At 35.7% G+C, this 25,178-nt stretch overlaps 1 protein-coding gene across 2 annotated transcripts in view; it reads right to left on the bottom strand.

The window, feature by feature from the left end:
- The window catches only part of LOC124165796, a 143,350-nt gene that overhangs the window by 29,835 nt on the left and 88,337 nt on the right, over nt 1-25,178 (bottom strand). For both annotated transcript variants that reach the window (XM_046543297.1, XM_046543298.1), the window contains exons 4-10: nt 11,031-11,229; nt 10,196-10,404; nt 6,447-6,591; nt 3,470-3,682; nt 2,879-3,067; nt 776-886; nt 282-373 (exon numbers count right to left, since the gene is read on the bottom strand). In XM_046543297.1, the coding sequence (XP_046399253.1) occupies nt 282-373; nt 776-886; nt 2,879-3,067; nt 3,470-3,682; nt 6,447-6,591; nt 10,196-10,404; nt 11,031-11,229 (1,158 nt within the window). The remainder of the gene's footprint in view (nt 1-281; nt 374-775; nt 887-2,878; nt 3,068-3,469; nt 3,683-6,446; nt 6,592-10,195; nt 10,405-11,030; nt 11,230-25,178) is intronic.

Raw genomic sequence — 25,178 nt, 5'->3', positions numbered from 1 at the left:
AATGGTGTCTAAATTTTTTACTTCAATCCATTTTTATTATTTTAAGAGTGAAAATTCACTTATGGATGAACAGGGTTTAGAAGGTAAAAATAAATAAATTTTACAATCTGTGTATGTAAACCAACAGTCAACTTAATTGTTTGACTTATGCATTCAGACTTTCATGCACATCTTCAGGGATGCATTTTGTATGAAAGTCAAGGACTACGAGTGCATTGACAGATATGAAGTACATACATACACACAATTCCAAAGCATTCCCATGGTTATGGGGTTCTTACCTGTTGTCAGTGGGACTGTAATTTCCCCCATTCGTTAGGGTTGATGTGAGCCCACATGTAAGTGATCCCAGATAAACAGACTCAGCATTAATCTAGATAAAAAAAATGGTACAATATATGTTTAAAATTACAAAAAAATACTATTCACATTGAGCATTCCATAACATTACAACTAGCAATAAACTTTAGGGTATTAGATTTTTATTGAATTATATTAATAATACAAAATCAACTCAATCTTAATACAATATTAATTTGGCTCCTAATACACCCTCTGACATTTTTATACACTGGGAACTGGGAGGGGTGACCTCCCTCCCCCCAGGCAACAAGGGGTCGGGGGAAATTTGGGAAAAATGACGTGCCAACACATATTGCCCTCTTCCAAATCTGACTCTCTATATGACAGAGTGTATAAATAAATTTAAACCTCCATTTAAATTATTTAATACATGAAAATAATAATAGAAGTGTAATAAAAAATATTTACATACATCATTCAGGACAGTGCATTCATATGAAGGCTGATATTTTTCTTGCTCAGATGGTGGTCTCTTGAGAATCTTTTCTCTATCTTGCTTGTGCTTACGATCAGCACCCTTCAACTGGAAAAAAAAGAAAAAGATAATTTAGATATTCCACATAAACATTTAGCAACCATTTAATACCAATTTCCTTAAAAGTCATAAAATACATACATTGGGTGGTGGGTCATTCAGTTGAAATGTCCCAGAAATGAAAGCTACGGGAAAAGTATGATGTATTAAATGTATCTCTGAGTGAACATTATGTACAGGCTTCACCGAGCCAAGTATTATACATTAAATTGATGAATTTAGCAGTTTGATGTTTACTACCACCAAAGAATAAAGAAAGCATACCAACATTCTGAATTAGGAACAGAGACAATACTTATATCAAGTCACTCGATATCGTTAACCCTTTCCCACTGAATGTTGGCATTACCCAACAAGCATTTTTATACACAAAAGAACTTCCGTCAGCTCTAGCTGGTGAAGATTTTTAAACACAAATGAACAGACAACAGCAAGAGCCAACGCAGGGGAAGTGAAGTGACCGCTGAGGTAGCAATGGTCAGAGGTATTCAGGCCCTGCCTGAGATCCAGCTTAGCAAAGCCTTAGTGCCACTCCATGGCAATCACGACCGACCCTTCCACTTATTAAAGATCCTCCTCACAGCAGGAATCTGCTGGGAGGTGGTTATATTGTCAATGGTTTTTGCATAGTAAAATATTGTTGTATAATCCAATTTTTATATTTTGAAATAAATTCTTTGTTTTTTGTGCATAAACAATTTTAAAATGAAATATTAGCTTTACTATTAATGGACTACTGGCATTCAAGTCTTAGTACCTTGTGTTTACTAACTCTATTATTATCAACACTATAAATTCGTTTAAAATTCTGCAATGCTTAAAAAAATTATAGTTATTCTTATATAAGTTTAAGGGTAGTTTCCTTCATCAAAGAAAACGAAAAGCATTGATTGCGATTCGTTACCCACCATTAGTGTATTCAAAATATACAAATTATTTCGTTTTAGAAATAGCGGTTTAGACGAATGGCAATGGTCCATTTTTATCCTCATTTGAAAAGGGCCAGATTGGCGCCCATGCGATGCGACTCCACGTGACGTCACAGTGACCTTGTTTCTATATGAGTAGATAGGAGTTTTACACCGTCTGAGATTAGCAATGAATGCATGAGGCACAGAGCTCAGGGAAACATGGTCTTAATATTCACCTATTAACACTGCCTAAGGTTGGAAAGTTTCCTTCGTTTGATGAGGTATTAATAATCCTTATTTAAGCCAACCGCTACCAGCTAGCATGGTACTCAGCTACCTGCTAGCATCCTGCATCGTATCAGCGCTCAGAACCTCGCCCCAAGATCACCTCACAGGGCGGCAGCGGGAACCAGAAATACGTCGTACGGAGAGATTTCCCGGCATTCATAGTTACGCGTCGCGTTTTCGCGTGCTTGAAATTTTTCACTTTTCATTTAATCGCGAAAAATAGATATCGTCATTTAAAAATCTAAATGCGTCAAATATGTACTCCAGGTGTAATAATCTTTCGATTTAGGCAATAAAAAAATAATAGGAAACCACCCTATTGAAAATCAAAAGCAACATTTTTTTTTTTAAAACACTGATAATGTAATAAGTTGACACTGGACTCGTACTAAGAAAGCATTTGAGGGTCAAGTCTAGAAAACATTTTCCTCTTGTAGGCGCCAGCAGGAAAGGGTTAAAAACTTAAAAAAAATTAGGTGCATAGATATATAGAGCGAGCAATGGAAGCGAGTAGTGGAAGAATGCATTTCGCAAAAATTAACTTGATAAAACTCAGTATCACGCAAAAAAAAGATGAAAACAAGTCTTGAGTGCCAAATTTGATGTTGGAATTATGTCCATTTCTACTGTTTCTATCTACCCCTGAATTTTTTTCACATGGCTTATGTCTCCCACTGGAGAATAGCAATATCCTATTGCTTATGTGCCATAGCAGAGCAGCCCTAAATGAAGAGTAGAAGTAATTTTAATCAAGCAATTAGTGTACTAAGAGTTATCATACCTTGAAAACTTTGATCTGGCAAGCAGCTGCATGAAGACGTCGGCCAGTAACAAATGTACTTTTCTTCTGAGATTCAGTGGCAGGAGCTGTTGCTGATGCTTGACTGTATGTTTCTACCTGAATTCTGAATGGAACACCTTTCTCTCCACCATGCTTCTTTGGTGTGAATTCGGTGCTGATGCAATTTACCTAAATTTGATAAAAAAATGTAAATATGCTGAAAAGTTTTCTTAATAATAATAATAATAATCTTGATATTCCAATCAATGAAAATACACTCCTATTGAAAATTTCTGATCTGAAATTTTCAAATCTGGATCTCTGTGTTCTCACAATCATCATCAGTCATCAATCCCAAGATTGGTTTGACACAGCTCTACACTCAATTCTCCAATTGGCTTATCTTTTACCACCTATTTAATTCTTCTGCATTACCCCCTTCATCAACTACACCACGTACCTCACCAATGGCTGAGCTCATTTTAACATACTTCTAATGTATTTTCTTAAACAAATAAATACATAGTCCCAAATTGATTATTCTATACTAAAAATGTCGAAATTACAAACTACTTTCTAACTTTTGATTACCTTGATGTACACTCCAACTTCCTTCGTTGGATCCCAAAGGAATTCCACAGCATTCAATGCACATGGGTCTTGGACAATTTCACACGCACCATAAGAAAGAGGAACATCAACTTCCAGCACTCTGTCTCCTGGCCTGCTCTGCTGCCACGCTGCTAACTGCTCCCTCTCAGCATATTGAAGTCTGCGCTCGTGAAAGCAGATGCGGATAATACTCTGGTACCAAGGAAAAACATATCATTAACATTCCTCCCTAATACTGCTTATTTCCAAATACATTACTCGTTCATAAATAATATTAAGAAATCTCAATCATTCATTAGTGTTACTTGTGTTTCCAGAAATCTAATGTAATAGTTCTGATTTCACTCTTCATTCTCAGAAAAAAAGCATTAAAATCCTTGATAAAAGAGTAACCAAGGGCCTTGAAAATCATAAGACCAGTTTTATTCATCAATACTTCTTCTTACCATTTCCAATTCTTTGCAGCACATGCTAAAATTTCTCCAATTTTTGGAGAGTACATAACTCCATCCATCGTGCAAAATTACACGCATGAAACAATGGTTTATATTAAAATCGCCAGAGAGAATTTTTTTCTTATGACAGCTATACTAATTAATAAAAATTATTTTCATGCAAAATTTAATATGCAGTTAACAGATTTTTTCCATTTCAAACAGATTTTCAAGTACATATTTGTACTTATATGTAGTTCATGTCTTGTCTCCTCACTATCTGCAGCAGATGTCCCAAAAGTAGTCTCTATTACCATATGACAAACTACCTTCTTCACTACTGTAAACATGATCACAAGGGTTTGTTCTAATTTATTTCCATATTGCTGCATAACTTCAAAAACTTGTCCATTCTCGAAGTCGCATAAAAATTTCCAGTTCCCAAAAAGTAATATAAAAATGTCATTGGCAAAATGTGTAAAATATGAAAAAGGCAACAAACATAAACAAAAGGTGTATCAATGCATCAGTAATCTTCAGCTACCTACTACCATGCAAGCTATCTCGATAGGTGTATGGTGGTGGGTATTAGGACATCAGCCGTAAGCAAAAAAAAGGTCCCATAGGAGTGATTTGACAACCAAGTTTCACCTACCATTTATTGAAGTCCCCCATGGTTTGAGAGACTAATGAGTACCTACTACTATCCATTCAGCAAAATATCTCTAAAAATTTATTGTTTCTGTTGGATCTATTAACATAGAAAGGATCTGAGATGATGTTTTTCATGTTGCCCTGAAATATATCTATTCTAAATTGCTCAATCAATCTAAGCAATAATTACCAATATCTAATCACATTATACATTTGTATGCTACTCCCATTAGAGATAAAATTATGGCTGACTTTCCATTTTCATTTGGAGATTTATTCTTCATCAAAATTTAAGCATAAATAAAAATGCAGCAAAACTAGGAAAGTTCCCAATGGGAAGACAAGAATAAAGGTCACAATCTTTCAATCAAGAATTGTTATCCAGTCATTATTTGCAGAAACTTCAGTAGCATTAGATAATCAGAGTAAAATTTCAGCATTTCTGAGTTATTATCTATATTATAGCCATTAAAGTGCTCTTTCAGTATAAGGTTGGTTTACAGGGAAACTGATTGAATCTGGCCGCTTTGTCCCCTCCCAAATTGAACTTCCCTTTTCAATTTACTGTTAAGCCTATTTCTATAATTAATCCCAATTCTCTTCCACTCTCTTCCCTGCTGACCAAACATCCTACCCTCAAACATTGTTTCCAGCATCCCCTCTATACGTTGAGCTCACCTCACTCCATCAAAACCCTCTATTACTCCAGATAGCACAGGTATCTCACTATCTCCCCTTTGCATCTAAATATTATCCAATGATGAGAAAGATACAGTACCTTTTTGTAGTATTTTGAATCTAGATACCATTTGATACTGGACTGTATATGAAGGTACAAAGGTGTGACATGTCTGTTCCCAGACAGCACAGAATCCTCCATATCTAATTAACATAATAACATATAAGATAATAACACATTAACATAATAAGCGACGGAGCAGTAGTCAATGGATACTATCTGCATACGAATTAGATACAGAGGATTCTGTGCCGTCTGGGTTACGGAGAGTGTATAATGGGATATGACGAGCACGCTCGAATGCAACAGTGAGCTGATACTATCGACTTTCATGATCAATGCGAGCCACATTTTGTCGGCATTGGGTATTGTATCTCTAAAGAGAATCTAATCCATGGAATCCAAGTATATCCTAAATAGATGTCACCTCTTGTGCTAGCTGGGACCGAGCAGGTGATCATTTTACTTCTTTTTAGTTTTTAGAAATAATTATCAAATAATGATTCCATGGACTCATCCATCACCCTAACATGCATACACTAGGTGGCTTAAATATGAAAAAAAAAACAATTAAAGCAAACAAACAAAAAGAAAAAACTATTATCTCACAACAGTAGAAGTTATGTCGAGGCAATTTCAAAAAATCTTTTTTAGTTTGAATGAATCATTATGATCAATCAAGAAGTAATTCATTTAACAATTCTTTTAGATTTATAGCACCACCAATGGCATGACAGGAGTGAAAAATATGATTTCAACTGCCATTTTTGGCTTGAATAAACTGAAAATTTTAAAACAAAGATAAAAGGGACATTCTGGCTGCATATGTCCTCATGTAATTTAATTATCAATTGCCATAAATTTTTTAATCAGAGTTGTTCACCTTTCAAAAAATATGCCGGCAATATCTTTGACAGAATGATACATTGATGAGAACTACCGTTTATTGATTGACTATATGATCTAAAATTGCCTCCTGGTTGCTGAGACAGTTCATATCAGAATTTATATGACAAAAGCAAAATATTTGCTTGCATTCAGAAAAAATTACCTCCATGAGCACTAAGACTCAATGTCATTATATGCATCTCCAACAATTGGCTTGCGAATAATTTCTGTTGCTTCCTACCTTGAATATCTTTCCTCGGTAAGCAAGTAAATCTCCTAACTTTTTTAGTTTGATTTCATAAGATTGGCCTTGATTTAAGTATGTCAAAGTTTCTTCATTTACTTTAGTGGCAATAGATGTGGCAGCAGCTAACACATACTGGAATCTGTTATGATGAAACAATTCAAAAAAATATTACTCTTAATACGATGCTGGTTAGTTAAACAGTAAATACACCTAATTTAGCTCAGGAAAGCAGCGAGCAGAAAATATATCTTAGCTCAAATAATTAGATTTAAAAAAATGGAATTCTCCATCATACTGACTTCAAATTCAATATCTACAACAAAAGTGATACTACAGCTACACATTGGATACATTATAATATATATCACTAAAAAACAGCATAATAGTGAGAACAGGCAAAACATGAGTTAAATGGATATTAATGTGCATTATAGTGTGAATTTACATGCCAAAATTATCAATTTTTGTCTTAGTAAATAAAAACATGCAAATATCACAAAATAGCTCATCTTGATCTTAATAGTTAAAAGAAAAAGATGAAGTTTCAAAGCTGAATCAAGCTCTAAAATCTATAAAAATTTAAAAAAAATTAATTATTTCAAATCTGTGGACGTTTATACTTAAAGATTCTGAACAAGTATAGGTAAGTCAAGTAAGCATTACATACATGGCACAATGTTACAAGAACAGCTAAAATAAGAAAAAGTAGACTAATCACCTTTCATTATTAATTAGACACCATGAGACACAGTCCTAACCCTTCAGTGTGATCCCCCTCACAAATGAATGTATGGCAAAAGCAGCTGGTATTGATTTTCCAATTCCCTAAGGCAGTTTAAAAATAATTGCTCATCATTATGAACAACCATCTAATTTGTTAAACTGGAAATAAATTAAAATGCATTTTCTACATGGGAAAACATCAAAAGATGCAATTGCCAGTACAGGGTCTCTGAAGCCATAAATTTCTCATTGATCAACTTTGTTCTTTGTAATATCTACGTTGACGTTACATAGACTGGTCGATGTCGATTCTTCATGAGGAGTCCACATCGACGTAATGTGGATGCTTCAAAATCGAATATATATCTCCATCGAATCGGTGTGATCCCCATATAATCATCATGATTCAACTCGCTTTGCAAGACAACTTTCATTTTATATGTTGATGACTCGAACACCAAATTGCTACCTCCATAAAGTTGTAGGAAAATAATGGTGTATTTAATGCAAATATCAAACCACACTCTTCACAAAAACACCATGTTTCTTCACAACTAAAAAGAAATAATAAATCCTATGAGACATTTTGTGATGGGCACTATTCCTCTTCAAACATGTGATAGATATACATACCATAGTCAATACTTGGACTCTATAACAACTAATGAAGTTTTAAAGAAACAATGCTAGTAAATGCACAATTCAACTATGAATGATACCCATTTAATTCACATAGATGCAATTAAGATGATTTGGGAAAAAATGAAAGTAGTAACTAGCAGCATAATAATAATAATGAGGGCCATTACGTAATGCAAAGGAGGTTGCACATAATATTTTGTGAATGAGATTGACAGTGGTTCATTAATATTTTTCAGCTAATATCCATACAACTCAGAAGCTATCAACATTTAAAGACTATACCCACTTTCTTAGTCCAAAATTAAAGAAAATAAGAATTCCTTCAAATTTTATCCCTATGATTTTTTTCTTTGTGTCTGCACCCTAACACTTATCGGTATTAGATTTGTCACAATGTTAGTGAAATGAAACAGAATTTTCCCAATAAGAATATAACATACATAAGATAAAAGCAATGGATGATGAAATGGATCATAATTTTAATCTGTCTATATTAAATGCAACTAGAGAGAGCACCAAAGAGGTCACCAAACGCACTCAAATGAACCAGTTTTATGTGAGCTCCTTCATTCTCAAGAGCACGAATTCATTATTCATTTATTTTGTAGGCCTTGCAAGCAGAATGCTGTGTAGGTCATGCTTGAAGAATGATACTTTATGAGAAATAATACTTTACAGATCAAAGGAAAGTTTTCACTCCAAGATAGTTTCAAAAAATTGTTATAGCCACATGTATCTTCAAGCACAGTAGGTACTTCTAAAATGTTCCAACAATTCCAGTTGATAGGTCCAGAATTATTTTCTCGGGGTGGGAGGCACAAAGCCCTGACAAGCAAATGGTCCTCTCATATTAGGGATTAAGAACAATATACAAGGGTTGCCCAGAAAGTAATACACCATACTTTTTTCTTCGACATTTATTCATCGCACATAATGAGAATTACACACAGGAAAGAACGATGTTTCAGCTACACACCCTATTTTTCCAGTTCATTTCCATCCCTTTCTATGGCCGTCATCTAGTGTGAAGCAAGGGCGTGTATGCTCTGTTGGTACCAATCCTTGCTCTGGCCACTGGGTCATTTCTTCACTGAGTGAATCACCTCCTCCTCTTCCTCAGAATGTCTTCCATGAATGGCATCCTTTAATGGGCCAAAGAAGTGGAAGTCTAAGGGAGCCATGTCAGGGCTGTAGAGTGGATGGGGTGACACTGTCCAACCCTGTTTTGCCATGTGTTTGGCAGTCCTCAAACTTGTGTAAGGCCGAACATTTCCGTTTTGAATCAAAACATCTCCTGGGATGGTAAGGCGCTGGGATCGCTCGAAATATCAATTTCCTCTGCTGATCAACCGATTGAGCACCAACAGCTGAGTTGCAATCTGTCTTTATTTACAAACGGCGACATCAGCTCGCAGTAACATTTCCGGTGTAACAGCCGTGGATGGTCTCCATGACCACTGCAAATCTTGGAGCACCACAAAACCACCCTCTGATGTACTTGTCCTTTGAGCTTAGTAAATGACTGTACTCCTGTGGACAGCAGATGTTCCATAGACTTTGCACACCCATTTGTGAATGTTTCCCAAAGTTTCTTTCTCTGCAGTGAGAAATTCAATGACAGCATGCTGCTTGTTACGTACATCACTTACAGATGCCATTTTGAAACGGTCCTGCAGATACGCTATCCGACGGAAGAGCAAGAAATTTTGAGGTATCATTCATGTAACTTCATATAATGCATAGGTTATGTTTCGAATTCACACCATTGTTGTCGGCCAAGAAAAAAATTTTGGTGCATTACCTCCTGGGCAACCCTCGTACAACAATTACTACGTGAAATTTGAAAGTTATTAATATGAAATTAAATGATTAAGGCTCCGTAATATACAAAAGAAAACGAATTTCATGATAACTGCATTAAAAATCTTGTCTAACCCCTTCCCCCCCTTAATCTGCCTATGGTTACTGCCTATCTCTTGCAAGCAATAACGTCCAACGATATACAACCGAAAGCTATGAAGCTATAATGGCCATTCTGAGATTTTTCAAATGATGTTAAATTTGACCTTTGAATTCTGAGAAAACCGGGATTTCTTAATTTCAGTCACTAGCATGGAATAATCACATTCATGAAGGGGCACAAGCTGCATCAACAGATTTTGATTTCTTTGATGCAGGAAACTACCCCATTAATAAGATAACCTATGATGATTGTGTTTTTAGTTATCACTATTGATTCTTATGTATTTTTTGGAATCGAGTCCCAAATTGACACTCATCCTCCTCCATCACGCAAAATAATTTTCAAGTAGTTCATTCAAAAGTTTTCAAAAAGTAAAATAATTTAAAAAAGTTAAAAATGATTTTAAGATACCTACCGACTATCTTCCACTTGCTCATTCGTCTCTATGCTGGTATTCTTGTCAAAGCGCAGGTGGAAGTGCCCCTGACCTCCTGTTTCACTGCTTCCATTTGTGATTGCTAGTCTCCGACCGTTTTCCAATCCGTTGAAAGGAGCAGCCGCTGGGCCATCATCATCCCTCTTACCCTCACACAGGCTGCCATCATCTCCAACAGGTGACCCCATCTTTAAAGTAAATTCAAAGGTATTCCATTACATTACCGAAACTGAAAAAAAACCCTCAGGGAAGAAATCATTCACCTAGATTGAAACATTTCCCCCAGGGAACTGTTCACTAACGGTATTGAAGTTGCCAATTATGTTGAATGCCTTATCTGTGATAAAAGTAGCTGCAAAAACAGCTGAAATCATACAATTCTGCAATTCTGAATCAGAAGGCCAAGGAAACTTTTAGCTACAATATTACAAAAGAGGCATATGAGGAAAATAGATTAGACAATTTATGCAGAAATTTTTATCAAATGAAAAATTTGAGAAAAAATTACTTAAACTTGCATTGTGTTAGAAAAATACCTGTGCGTAAACTAAGAAATCGCAATAAAATATCACAATTTTACTGCCAATATTTTTCATTATTCAATAAATGATTAGAAAAATTTATTTGATTGCATAAGACAAAAAAATCTATAAAGAAGAAGAATGTTCTTGTGTACCAATGAAAGCAAAAAAGTATAATGACCTAATAAGAATAAGAATAAAAAAATTATAATCTACGAAGTTTGTCCATTTTGGGAAATCCACAAACATCTCACTTTACTGAGAATTTGTTAACTATCCATCAGGATCTCTACCTGTCCACTGGACTGATTTCCTCCACCTCTTCTTCCGCCATTTAGCCCATAATGTAGGATGTGATGCAAACTTTGCTGATGCTGTTGATCTGAAGTTAATGGTATCTCAGCATTAGGACTCTTATTCTTCTCCCTAGAGGACTCCCCACCCACTTCTTCCTTATTGACAGTGACATTTGTAGCTGCACCAGCCTTGCATCTAAGTTAAAAGAGAGTTCACAAAAAAATTATCACCGCTTATTAATGTAAGTATTATCTGTACAACTAGATTAAAGAAATTTAAGATAATGTAAGTAAATTTTCAAAAACAATAAATAACATGTTATTCCAGATAAATAGATGCATGCAGAAATAATAAATGGAGATTACCAAGAATAAGATACATATGTATAGCAGGAAAGAGACAGGAACATGTGTTTCGGGGCACGCTGAGCCCAAGTGAAATAAGCCAATACGGCCGATACACTACTTTATAGTTAAATATTAAAAAAAAACGTTGAAGCTAAGGTTATAAATTATAAATTAAAAAAAAAAAAAAAAAAAAATGATAAAAATAGATGATGATAAGTCGTGATCATTTCTACTATTACAAAAAAATTTAATTTAAAGAACAATAAAGATTTTAATTAAAGCATAAAAGTTTGCTTACTGCATAAAAATTAGTTGGTTATAAAATTAAAATAGCAGCAAGAAATGTGAAGGCATTAAACTAAAATGAATGTCACATAATGAATGTATATAATACGTTAAAGGCCACGATAGCTAGTGATCCCAGTGAGAAATGGATCATCGAATCTACGTCGAATCGTCGTCGATTCGACGACTATAGATCGATATGTGGTCGACGTCGATTTTATTTGTTCAATCGACGTTTTTTCGACGTGTTATTCTCATTGGCCAGCGGGGTCAGCGTGTTGATTGGCTGAGGGGAGGACTTGTGATGTAGTTTTAATGTCTTAAAAATAACGGTGAGACGCTATTACAACATATGTGTCTTAAATAAGAAATATAAAATTAAATAATTATTTTATTTATCCATAAACATTAGTTTTAATCTCCGAGAACAATCTTTGATTCCTTTTAATTCTGTAACTTGACCGTTGAAGTTCGATTGCGTATATCAGTTGAGCTGTTAGTCGTCATGCTGTTAGTTCTTCGCAGTAAACTCGGAACAGAGACATTCGGCGCCGTATAGAAAATTTATTGTCGCATTTATTTTGCGCGACAAACTTTGCTAGCTCTAAATCCTGTTATTGGTATTTAAAATCCTTCTGAAACTTAATGAGCTTTTGGATTCGTATTAATCCTCGAAAAAGGCATGCCATTCCGTCGCTTAGTAAAGACAAGCTTCACTACGTCTTCCATACTTCGGAATCGGTCTGCTTTTGGACCGCTGTATGACAGGTAGGATTAGCTTCCCCTATTTAATGTGTTCAAGATTTCCATTTTCACACATTTGCCACATACGCCGGACCTACGCGCATTATTTTGACCCATGAAAGGTCAACCCACGCCCCGGGAAATAGCGACAAAATTATGCTAACACATAATGCTTTACATTTCTGGTATAAAGACGGCTTTTTAAATTAAACTTATAATTACACCTTAACATTGGTTAATTTTATTATTTTCAGCAAGAAAGTTATTCTTTCTTATCACATATTGGCAGGATAAACACTCTAAAATATAAGTACAGGCAATGTTCCACTCGGTCATTTAATAAGCCATAAAACAAAATATAGCAAAAAAATTACCTTAAAAGCATAGAGAAGTAAATAAAATTGATGTAACTTAACATTTCAACCAGCATAAAGGATAAATATGTAAAAAAAAAGGTACGTTAAATACTAGGGCGCTATCGTGATGTGTCCCGTGGAGAGCGCTAGTAAAGGCAACTTTTGACACTGACTTTTACGAAAAATTACAGCGAAAAACCGACTGAATCCACCTTAGAATTAACGATAAACTTCAGTATCACTGAAAAATACATTAAAAGGGACCTTAATTTATCCGTTAATAAACCTCATAACATGAAATACTTAGGCGCTATCGAGAGGTGGGCAAGTCGCAATAAGAGATTGCAGTGTATATGTAACCTGGTCATTTATTATTTCACCTATGCGACATATCTACAACAGGGAATTGTAAATGAAACACAAAGAATCAAACATATGGTAACATATCATTCCCAACCCCGACAATATATACAGCATAACCTACGCATGTTCAAAAACTAAGGCGCTATACTACACATGTTCAAAAACTAAGGCGCTATCCGGACACCAACAAAAAAATCTGGAAAAGTTAAACATTTTTTAAATTTTTATTTTCGATAAATATGAAAAGAAATTTACCACAATCATAGATGAAACGAAAGCACGACGATACCACCGTTTTAAAATTCAACTGAATTATTTACGACACTTGAGGAAAATACTGGACCCACAAAAAACTGAAAGTAAAAATGTAAATGTGACATTTTAAAAAGACTCCTTCAGAATTTCGGATCGAAACTCATCTACATTAGGAGGTAACACATCAAAGATTATGTAACACACATAGCCCATAAAGATTTACGTTACATAGAGGTACCACGAGTCGACAAATACAAGGTCGCCCACCCCGAATCACCCGCATGGAAGGTAAGTGGTATGAATGGTAAATTATTTTTTTCCGACTATCGAGCCCGGCCTAAAGCTGTGATGTCACCCTAATCGTAGAAAAACATGTTCAACCAAGGAATGAAAATGAAAAACGACACAGTAAGTAGTTTTCTCCTCTGAAATCTAGGTATTGGATTGCCTAACTCACTGCCTACGACACCATCAAAAAAATCTGGAAAAGTTAAACATTTTTAAAATTTTTATTTTCGGTAAATATGAAAAGAAATTTACCACAATCATAGATGAAACGAAAGCACGACGATATCACCGTTTTAAAATTCAACTGAAAAATTAACGTCACTAGAGGATAATACTGGTCCCACAAAAAACTGAAAGTAAAAATGTAAATGTGACATTTTAAAAAGACTCCTTCAGAATTTCGGATCGAAACTCATCTACATTAGGAGGTAACACATCAAAGATTATGTAACACACATAGCCCATAAAGATTTCCGTTACATAGAGATACCACGAGACGACAAATACAAGGTCGCCCACCCCGAATCACCTGCGTGTAAGGTAAGTGGTTCGAATGGTAAAATATTTTTTCCCGAAGATGGAACCCGGCCTAAAGCTGTGATGTCAGCTTAATCGTAGAAAAAAATGTTCAACCAAGGAATGAAAATGAAAAACGACACAGTAAGTACTTTACTCGTCTGAAATCTAGGTATTGGATTGCCTAACCCACTGCCTACGACACCATCAACAAAATCCGGAAAAGGTAAACATTTTTAAAATTTTTTTTTCGGTAAATATGAAAAGAAATTTACCACAATCATAGATTAAACGAAAGAACGACGATACCACCGTTTTAAAATTCAACTGAAAAATTTACGTCACTAGAGGAAAATACTGGACCCACAAAAAACTGGAAGTAAAAATGTAAATGTGACATTTTTAAAAGACTCCATCAGAATTTCGGATCGAAACTCGTCTACATCACGAGGTAACACATCAAAGATTACGTAACACACATAGCCCATAAAGATTTCCGTTACATAGAGATACCACGAGTCGACAAATACAAGGTCGCCCACCCCGAATCACCTGCGTGTAAGGTAAGTGGTACGAATGGTAAAATATTTTTTCCCGAAGATGGAACCCGGCCTAAAGCTGTGATGTCAGCTTAATCGTAGAAAAAAATGTTCAACCAAGGAATGAAAATGAAAAACGACACAGTAAGTACTATACTCGTCTGAAATCTAGGTATTGGATTGCCTAACCCACTGCCTACGACACCATCAACAAAATCCGGAAAAGGTAAACATTTTTAAAATTTTTTTTTCGGTAAATATGAAAAGAAATTTACCACAATCATAGATTAAACGAAAGAACGACGATACCACCGATTTAAAATTCAACTGAAAAATTTACGTCACTAGAGGAAAATACTGGACCCACAAAAAACTGGAAGTAAAAATGTAAATGTGACATTTTTAAAAGACTCCATCAGAATTTCGGATCGAAACTCGTCTACATCACGAGGTAACACATCAAAGATTACGTAACACACATAGCCCATATAGATTTACGTTACATAGAGATACCACGAGTCGACAAATACAGGTCGCCCACCCCAAATCACCCGCATGTAAGGTAAGTGGTATGAATGGCAAAATATTTTTTTTCGAAGATCATGCCCGGCCTACAGCTGTGATGTCAGCCTAATCGTAGGAAAACATGGTCAACCAAGGGATGGAAATGAAAAACGACTACGAAATTACTTCTCCCCTTTGAAATCTAGGTCTTGGATGGCCCAACCCACAGCCCTGGACACCATCAACAAAATCTGGAAAAGTTAAACATTTAAAAAATTTTTATTTTCGGTAAAAATGAAAAGAAATTTACCACATTACCAAAGGAAACGAAAGCACGACGAAACCTCCGCTTAAAAATGCATTTGAAAATTTAAAAAAACTAGAGGAATATAATTGACCCAAAAAAAATCGAATTAAACATTTAAATCTCTCATTTTCAAAACTCTCCTTCAGAATTTCGGATCGAAACTCATCTACATTTTGAGGTAACACATCAAATATTATGTAACACCCATAGCCCATACAGATTTTCATTAGATATATATACCACGAGTCCACAAATACTTGCTCGCCCACCCCAAATCAAGCGCATGGAAAAATAGGTGATGTGAATGGGAATATATTTTTTCCCGAAGACTGTGCCCGGCCTTCCGCTGTGATAACACCCCAATCGTAGAAAAAAATGTTCAAATAAGGGATGAAAATGAAAAACGACAACGTAAGTACTTTTCCCCTTTGAAATCTAGGCCCGGGGTAGCCCACACCACAGCCTGCGGCACAAACTAAAAATCTTTAAAAAAATTTAAATTCTTTATTTTCGGTGAAAATTAAAAGAAGTTTACCATAATTATTATTATTATTATTATAGAAGAAGTAAAAACACGACGATATCACCGTTTTAATATTTAACCGAAACAATTACGGCACTACAGGAAAATAAAGAACAAAGCCAAAAAAAATCGAAGTTAATTTTAAATGTGACATTTTCTAAGTTTTCCATGAGAAATTCAGATCAAAACGTATATACATTACGAGGTAAGACACCAAAGATTACGTAATACCCGTAGCCCATACCAATTTACATTGCACAGGGATACCACGAGTCGATAAATACTAGGTCGCCCATCCCAAATCATGCCCGTGGAAGATATGTGATATTAACGGAAAAATATTTTTTCCCAAAGACTTGGCCAGGTCTTCACCTTAGATAAGAGCTTAATCACAGAAGAACATATTCCACCGAGGGACGAAAATTTAAAAACGTCATCCATTAACTTTTCCTCTTTGAAATCAAGGCATGGGATGACCCAACACACAGCCTGCGATACCAACAAGAAACCTGGGAAAGTAAAAAAATTTTAAATTCTTCATTTCGGGTAAAAATTAAAAGAAATTTACCACAATCATAGCTGAAATAAATCACGACGATATAACCGTTTAAAAATTTAAAGGAATCATAAAACGGCACTACAGAAAAATAATTGACCCACCAAAAAATCTAAGTTAATTTTACATTTGACATTGTCTAAATACTCCATAAGAAACTCAGGTCGAAACTTATATATATTACGAGGCAATACATAAAAGATTACATAACGACTGTAGCCCATACCGATTTACATTGCATAGGGATACCACGAGTCGACAAATACTAGGTCGCTCACCCCGAATCACCCGCATGGAAGCGAAAAGACATGAATTGGAAAATTATGTTTTTCCGACAACTGTCACTACAGCTGTGATTCCACATGGATCACATAAAAGCGTGTTGAACGACGCGGTAAAAATCAGAAACACTCATTTAACACTTTTAATCTTTAAGAAATAGGCTTGGGCTGGCATAACCCACAGTCTCCGCCACCAATTCAAAACAGGGGAAGGTAAAAATTTTATATCTTCCCTATTTTCTGAAGATTTTTAAGGAAACTTTCCACACAACTAGATGGCAGAACGACACGTCACCGATGTTAGAAATTGGATATAACCAACGGAGGATACTGAAGGAAAATATTTTACTGACAAAAAAAATCGAAGTAATGTTTTTAACGCGTTATTTAAAAAAAATTGGAATCGAATTTCAAAGCGTAACTCTTCTATATTACAAGATAAAACATCAAATATTGCGGGAGAACGCCATCCCAAACTTTAACTATGTATAATGTAACTGCGAATCAATAAATATTAATAGGGCGCCTGCACGAAATCGTCCCGGCGCGGCGGATGAGAAATGGCACGTACTGGATTATATTTTTCCCGTCGACTCTTTTTGTGCCGATTGCTGATATTATTCCAGGATGTTTTAAATAGTAAAAGTATGTTATTCCATAACGTAGTAGTACATCAGAATCATTTCAATACTTTTCCGCTTTGATGAATAGCCACTGATTGGCAGTGGCGGATACAGGATAGGGAAAAGGGAATGGGGCTAAGTGGGGTCAAAAATACCAGCAGTATATTGGGGGTCGGAAATAATTACCATGCTATCCTACGTAAATTGGATTCCCAAGGAGGTTAACGTTTGCTATAGCCCCAGTAGCCCCCCATAGATCCGCCACTGCTGGTTGGCCCACCTTAAAATTAATTTTATCGTTATTTTCGGAGAATAAGAAAAGAAATTTACCACACACTTATATTTAATAATGACACATGGTAAGAAATGTTTGCAATTTTATCTACTCTTTGTTTGAAAAATAAGAAAAGAAAAGATACACGAAATAATCGAAATATAATTTTCACTGGGTCATTTACAAATAATATAAAAGCAAATTTCGAATAATCCTTTTGTCAAGATATAAAATCAAAATTGATGTAACAGGCCATCCCGAGACCAATAAATAATATTCAGAGCACATGCAAGTCGCGAAGTACTACAACCCATTTCATTGATTTTTCTTCCTGAAATTATGCTTGAATCTATCTTGAAATATCTTGATATCTATGCCCACCTCATTTGCCCAGCTAGAAAATCACGATTAGGAAAAGTAAAAATTTTATAATTTTGTTATTTTCTGGAAAGTAATAAATGAAATTATTCATGATCTTAGATGCAACAATGACGCAACGAGTGAAAAATTTCATTTGGAATTTAAGACAATTATGACAATATTTAAGACAAATGTATGGAAAATATTTAACCTTCAAAATTTTAAATGATATTTTCTCCGGGTAATCACGCAACAATTGAAGAAAATTTTAAATGAAATTCAGATGGATTGATATAAAATGAAATTATAAAATGAAAGAAAGAGAACTTCCTTAAAACCGTAATCGATGTACATACAGGGTACTCCCGGGTCACCAAATACTAGTGCGCCAACCGGTAATCGGCCCTATGGAAAGAGAAATCATACGCATCGGAACTTATTTTGTCCCAACGAATTTGACGCGCCTAAAATTGTTATTAAATCTACATCAGCGTATACATCGGCTACATTATCTTATCTCTAGCGTTAAAAAAACGCAAGACCCGTTTTATTGCTTCTCCGCTTAAAAAACCGTTGGGCCACTCCATCCCAATTTCATAACAGGTACTTCAGACTCAGGAAAATTAATTATAATTTAATCATGTCGTTATTTCTGGGAAATAAAATATGCAATTTTTCATAAACTTAGATAGAAGCGAGGCACAGTAAAAAATTTTTAAAACGGGATTTCAACAAAATACGACGCTAAAACAAAATAATTAGCCTGGAAAAAATGAAAATATATCTTTCACTATGTCATTCATAAAAAATAAAGAGAATTTCCATTGTAAATGCACCTCAATATAAATATTACACATGAATGGAAGGATCAACAACTTTGCAATTTTACATAGTAATTTATTGAGGCCGACCATGGTTTCGTTACACAGTAACATTATCAAGGTGAAAAATGCAAGTAAATTGACAGTGTTGGGTAGGGAAATCTTGTAATGTATTTCCACACCCAACCCTCTGCTATACATACTATCAATTTACCTGCATTTTTCACCTTGTTACGAAACCATTGTCGGTGTCAATAAACTGCTACGTGGAAATAGCAAAGTTGTAGATCCTTCTATTCCTGCGATTATGTATTTCCACCAAGTTACGCCCGCTACTATTAATAATATTACACATCATTATTTGTGAAGCAGAACATCCCCAAACCAATAAACAATATGCAGAATCTTCCGGAAATCGGCCCAGTGGAAGACTGGCATCGAAAAATGTTTTTACGGCGACTTTAACGCGCTAAAAACTGTTATTGCTCTAAGATCATCGTAAAAACATGTAATCGCGTACGTTTCAAATTCACAAGACTCATTGCAATACTTTTAAACTAGCCTTGGGCTTGCCCACCCCAATTTTCGGGCCAGATAGATATGGGAATTCGTTTTTCCCCGAACCATATAGGACTTTAATAAACGCTAGTCCGAACTTCGTTTGAGCACTTCATTTTTTTTAGCTGTAAACGGCTGGTGTCCTAACACCCTCTGCCACACGCCTTTTAGGCGGCTGCGGGGTATTATGTAGATGTAGATGAATTTCAAATCAAGGATTTCACACTCAGTACAATTGAAAATTTTATGACTCCGTGTTAACGGAAAATATTTACGAAAATTTTATGAACGTATATATACAACTGAGCTGCGGTGAAACAAACATTTGACGAAAAGGCACGAAACGATCCGATTCATTTCGGACCAGGCCGGCATGAAGCTTTTCACTTTTGAAAGTTAAGGATCCCATACACTTTATTTTCCGCGTCGCATAGTTTCATGCCGTGTGGCACGAAATTATCCGAAAAAGTGGTTAAAGAGCCTGACCGTGCGTGTGCACCGCGCGGGGGTTAGGAAAGGGACCGCCGAGGACACAAAAGACCAGCTTATTGGATGTCCCTCGAGCCCATGCCCTTCATAGAACTGAATGACCCTTTTCTATCCCCTCCGCGCGGTCTTCCACTGCTATTTGTGGTCTTTTTTCCGAAAATATATTCGTAGCTTATATCTGAAGTTAGTCATGAATTCTTCGTTTTTCGCTTATCACATGGAAATTTCAATCGGAGTTCTAGCGTTAACATCAGTGGAGTTCATTTCAGTTCCAAATCAGCCAATATGGAATAAAAATATGTAGTCTAAATCCGTCAATATGATCGTTAGGAGTTCGCTTAAAACTTCTTAACGCTCAGACAAACACAAGGAATTCATTTTATATATTATTAATCCATGGGAACAACAAATATTTGATTATATATAACACGGCTAAATTTCACGGCCCAGACCTAAATTACATAGGGAAAAAGTAATTACGTGATCGCTTTTTATTTTAATCCCTTGGTTGACCATGTTTTTCTATGATTATGGTGTTATCACAGCTGTAGGCCGGGCACGATCTTCGAAAAAAAATATTTTGCCATTCATACCACTTACCTTCCTTGCGGGTGATTGGGGGTGGGCGACCTTGTATTTGTCGACTCGTGGTATCTCTATGTGACGTAAATCTGTATGGGCTATGTGTGTTACGTAATCTTTGATGTGTTACCTCCTAATGTAGATGAGTTTCGATCCGAAATTCTGATGGAGTCTTTTTAAAATGTCACATTTACATTCTAACTTCCAGTTTTCTGTGGGTCCAGTATTTTCCTCTAGTGTCGTACATTTTTCAGTTGAATTTTAAAACGGTGGTATCGTCGTGCTTTCGTTTCATCTATGATTGTGGTAAATTTCTTTTCATATTTACCGAAAATAAAAATTTTAAAAATGTTTCACTTTTCCAGATTTTGTTGATGGTGTCGTAGGCAGTGGGTTGGGCCATCCAATACCTAGATTTCAAGGGGGAAAAGTAAATACGTAGTCCATTTTTATTTTAATCCCTTGGTTGAACATGTTTTTCTACGATTAGGGTGACATCACAGCTTTAGGCCGGGCTCGATAGTCGGAAAAAAATAATTTACCATTCATACCACTTACCTTCCATGCGGGTGATTCGGGGTGGGCGACCTTGTATTTGTCGACTCGTGGTATCTATATGTAATGTAAATCTGTATGGGCTATGTGTGTTACGTAATCTTTGATGTGCTACCTCGTAAGGTGGAATACTTTCGATCCGAAATTCTGAACGAGAGTTTTGAAAATGAAAGGTTTAAATGTTTACCTCGATTTTTTTTCGGTCAATTATTTTCCTTTGGTTTTTTAAATTTTTCAAATGCATTTTTAAACGGAGGTTTCGTCATGCTTTCGTTTCCTTTGGGATTGTGGTAAATTTCTTTTTATTTTTACCGAAAATAAATTTTTTTTAAATATTTCACTTTTTCAGATTTTGTTGATGGCGTCGAGGGCTGTGGGTTGGGCCATCCAAGACCTAGATTTCAAAGGGGAGAAGTACTTACGTTGTTGTTTTTCTTTTTAATCCTTTGGTTAAACATGTTTTTCTATAATTAAGGTGTTTTCAAACTTGTAGGCCGGGAACAGTCTTCGGAAAAATGTTTTCCCATTCATATCACTTACCTTCCGTGCGGGTGATTTGGGGTGGATGACGTAGTATTTGTCGACTCGTGGTATCCCTATGCAATGTAAATTGGTGTGGGCTACAGTCGTTACGTAATCTTTTATGTATTACCTCGTAATATATATAAGTTTCTTACTGAGTTTCTTATGCAGTATTTAGACAATGTCAAATGTAAAATTAACTTAGATTTTTTGGTGGGTCAATTATTTTTCTGTAGTGCCGTTTTATGATTCCTTTAAATTTTTAAACGGTTATATGGTCGTGATTTATTTCTGCTACGATTGTGATAAATTTCTTTTAATTTTTACCCGAAATGAAGAATTTAAAATTTTTTTACTTTCTCAGATTTTCTTGTTGGCATCGCAGGCTGTGTGTTGGGTCATCCCATGCCTTGATTTCGAAGAGGAAAAGTTAATGGATGACGTTTTTAAATTTTCGTCCCTTGGTGGAATATGTTCTTCTGTGATTAAGCTCTTATCTAAGAAGAAGACCTGGCACAGTCTTCGGGAAAAAATATTTTTCCGTTAACATCACATATCTTCCACGGGCATGATTTGGGATGGGCGACCTAGTATTTGTCGACTCGTGGTATCCCTGTGCAATGTAAATTGGTATGGGCTACGGGTGTTACGTAATCTTTGGTGTCTTACCTCGTAATGTATATAAGTTTGATTTGATCTGAATTTCTCATGGAAAACTTAGAAAATGTCACATTTAAAATTAACTTCGATTTTTTTTGGCTTAGTTCTATATTTTCCTGCAGTGCCGTAAATGTTTCGGTTAAATGCTAAAACGGTGAAATCGTCGTGTTTTTACTTCTTCTTTACATTTAATAATAATAATTATGGTAAACTTCTTTTTATTTTCACCGAAAATAAAGAATTTAAATTTTTTTTTAGATTTTTAGTTTGTGCCGCAGGCTGTGGTGTGAGCTACCCCGGGCCTAGATTTCAAAGGGGAAAAGTAATTACGTAGTCGTTTTTCATTTAATCCCTTGTTTGAACATTTTTTTCTACGATTGGGGTGTTATCACAGCGGAAGGCCGGGCACAGTCTTCGGGAAAAAATATATTCCCAATCGCATCACCTATTTTTCAATGCGCTTGATTTGGGGTGGGCGAGAAAGTATTTGTGGACTCGTGGTATCTCTTTGTAATGAAAATCTGTATGGGCTATGGGTGTTACATAATATGTGATGTGTTACCTCATAAAGTAGATGAGTTTCGATCCGAAATTCTGAAGGAGAGTTTTGAAAATGAGAGATTGAGAGATTTAAATGTTTACTTCGATTTTTTTTGGTCTATTATTTTCCTCTAGTGTCGTAAATTTTTCAGTTGAATTGTGAAACGGTGGTATCGTCGTGCTTTCGTTTCCTCTGGGATTGCGGTAAATTTCTTTTCATTTTTACCGAAAATAAAAATTTTAACAATGTTTAACTTTTCCAGATTTTGTTGATGGTGTCCAGGGCTGTGGGTTGGGTCATCCAGGCCTAGATTTCAAAGGGGAAAAGTAATTTCGTAGTCGTTTTTCATTTCCATCCCTTGGTTGACCATGTTTTTCTACGATTAGGCTGACATCACAGCTTTAGGCCGGGCTCCATCTTCGGAAAAAAATATTTTACCATTACCTCTTACCTTCCGTGCGGGTGATTCGGGGTGGGCGACCTCGTATTTGTCGACTCGTGGTATCTATATGTAACGTAAATCTGTATGGGCTATGTTTGTTACGTAATCTTTGATGTGTTACCTCGTAATGTAGACGAGTTTCCATCCGAAATTCTGAAGGAGCCTTTTTAAAATGTCACATTTACATGTTTATTTCCATTTTTTTGTGGGTCAAGTATTTTCCTCTAGAGTCGTAAATTTTTCAAATGCATTTGTAAACGGAGGCTTCGTCATGCTTTCGTTTCCTTTGGGATTGTGGTAAATTTCTTTTCACTTTTACCGGTAATAAAAATTTTAAAAATGTTTCACTTTTCCAGATTTTGTTGATGGCGTCGAGTGCTGTGGGTTGGGCCATCCAAGACCTAGATTTCAAAGGGGAGAAGTACTTACGCTGTCGATTTTTATTTGAATCCCTTGTTTGAACATATTTTCCTACGATTGGGGTGTCATCACAGCTGTACGCCGGGCACAGTCTTCGGAAAAAATATATTCCCATTCGCATCACCTATTTTCCATGCGCTTGATTCGGTGTGGGCGAGCAAGTATTTGTCGTCTCGTGGTATCTCTATGTAATGTAAATCTGCGTGGGCTATGGGTGTAGCATAATATTTGATTTTTTGCCTCGAAATGTAGATGAGTTTCGATTCGTAATTCTGAAGGAGAGTTTTGAAAATTAGAGTTTTAAATGTTTACTTCCATTTTTTTGGGTTTATTATTTTCCTCTATTTTTTTACATTTTGCAGTTAATTTTTAAAACGGTGTTATCGCCGTGTTTTTATTTCTTTTGCGAGTCTGTAAACTTCTTCAAATTGCTACCGAAAATAAAGAATTTAAAAACTTATTACTTTTTCATGTATTATTTTGGGCTATCGCAGGCCTTGATTTCAAAGACGAAATTTGAATGGAGAGTTTTTCATTTTCATCTCTTTGTTGAAAATGTTTGACTATGATTAGGGTGTTCTCACGGCTTTACGCCGGGCACAGTCGTCGGAAAAAAATATTTTCTCATTCATGTCACTTCCCTTCCATATGGATGATTTGGTGTGGCTTCCCTATTATTTTTCTACTCGTGGTTTCTCCATTTCTATTAAAACGATTTGGGTTATGGGATTCCCATAATCTTAGATGTGTTCACACGTAATATTGGTGACTTTACATCTGAAATGCGCTTTAACGGTTTTTTAAAATGACGAATTTAAACCCATTTCTCGAATATTTTTCTGGCAAATTATTTTATTTCTCCGTCTTTTATGTGTGAAAGTTATTTCAAACCCTCAAGTCCTATTATTTTGATTTTATTAAAGTGTCTATACTTTTTCCTTTCATCGCAGCTGCAAATTAATCAGACATAAAAATTTTTGCTGTTCCTGAATTTGATTTGGTGCGGAGACTGTGGGTTGTGCAAGCCCAAGTTTAGTTTTTAAAGAGGCTAAGTGATGTTATATGATTGTTTTTCATTTTTTCCATTTGGTCTCGTATGTCTTTTCTGTTATGTATGCTTTATCTCAGCTCTAGGTACGTCACAGTCGTTAGAAAAAAATGACTTCCAAGCTCGTTCAATCCTTTTTCATGGGCGTGATTTCGTGTGGGCGCCATAGGCGGATCCAGGGGGGGGGGGGGGCACGGGGGCACGTGCCCCCCCAGACCCTCAAAAATATGCAAGATTTTTAATACGGTCCCATTATCATTGCATTCGTTTTGTATTGCGAGGTATCCTTGTGCCCCTCCCAGGAAAAAATCCTGGATCCGCCCCTGGTGGGCGCCCTAGTATTTGTTGACTCCAGGTTACTGTATTTATTATTAAACGATTTGGT

The sequence above is a fragment of the Ischnura elegans genome, chromosome 9 (genome assembly GCF_921293095.1).
Source record: "Ischnura elegans chromosome 9, ioIscEleg1.1, whole genome shotgun sequence".
In the NCBI taxonomy this organism is placed as follows: Eukaryota; Metazoa; Arthropoda; class Insecta; order Odonata; family Coenagrionidae; genus Ischnura; species Ischnura elegans.
This window is presented reverse-complemented; position numbering and strand designations above follow the sequence as displayed.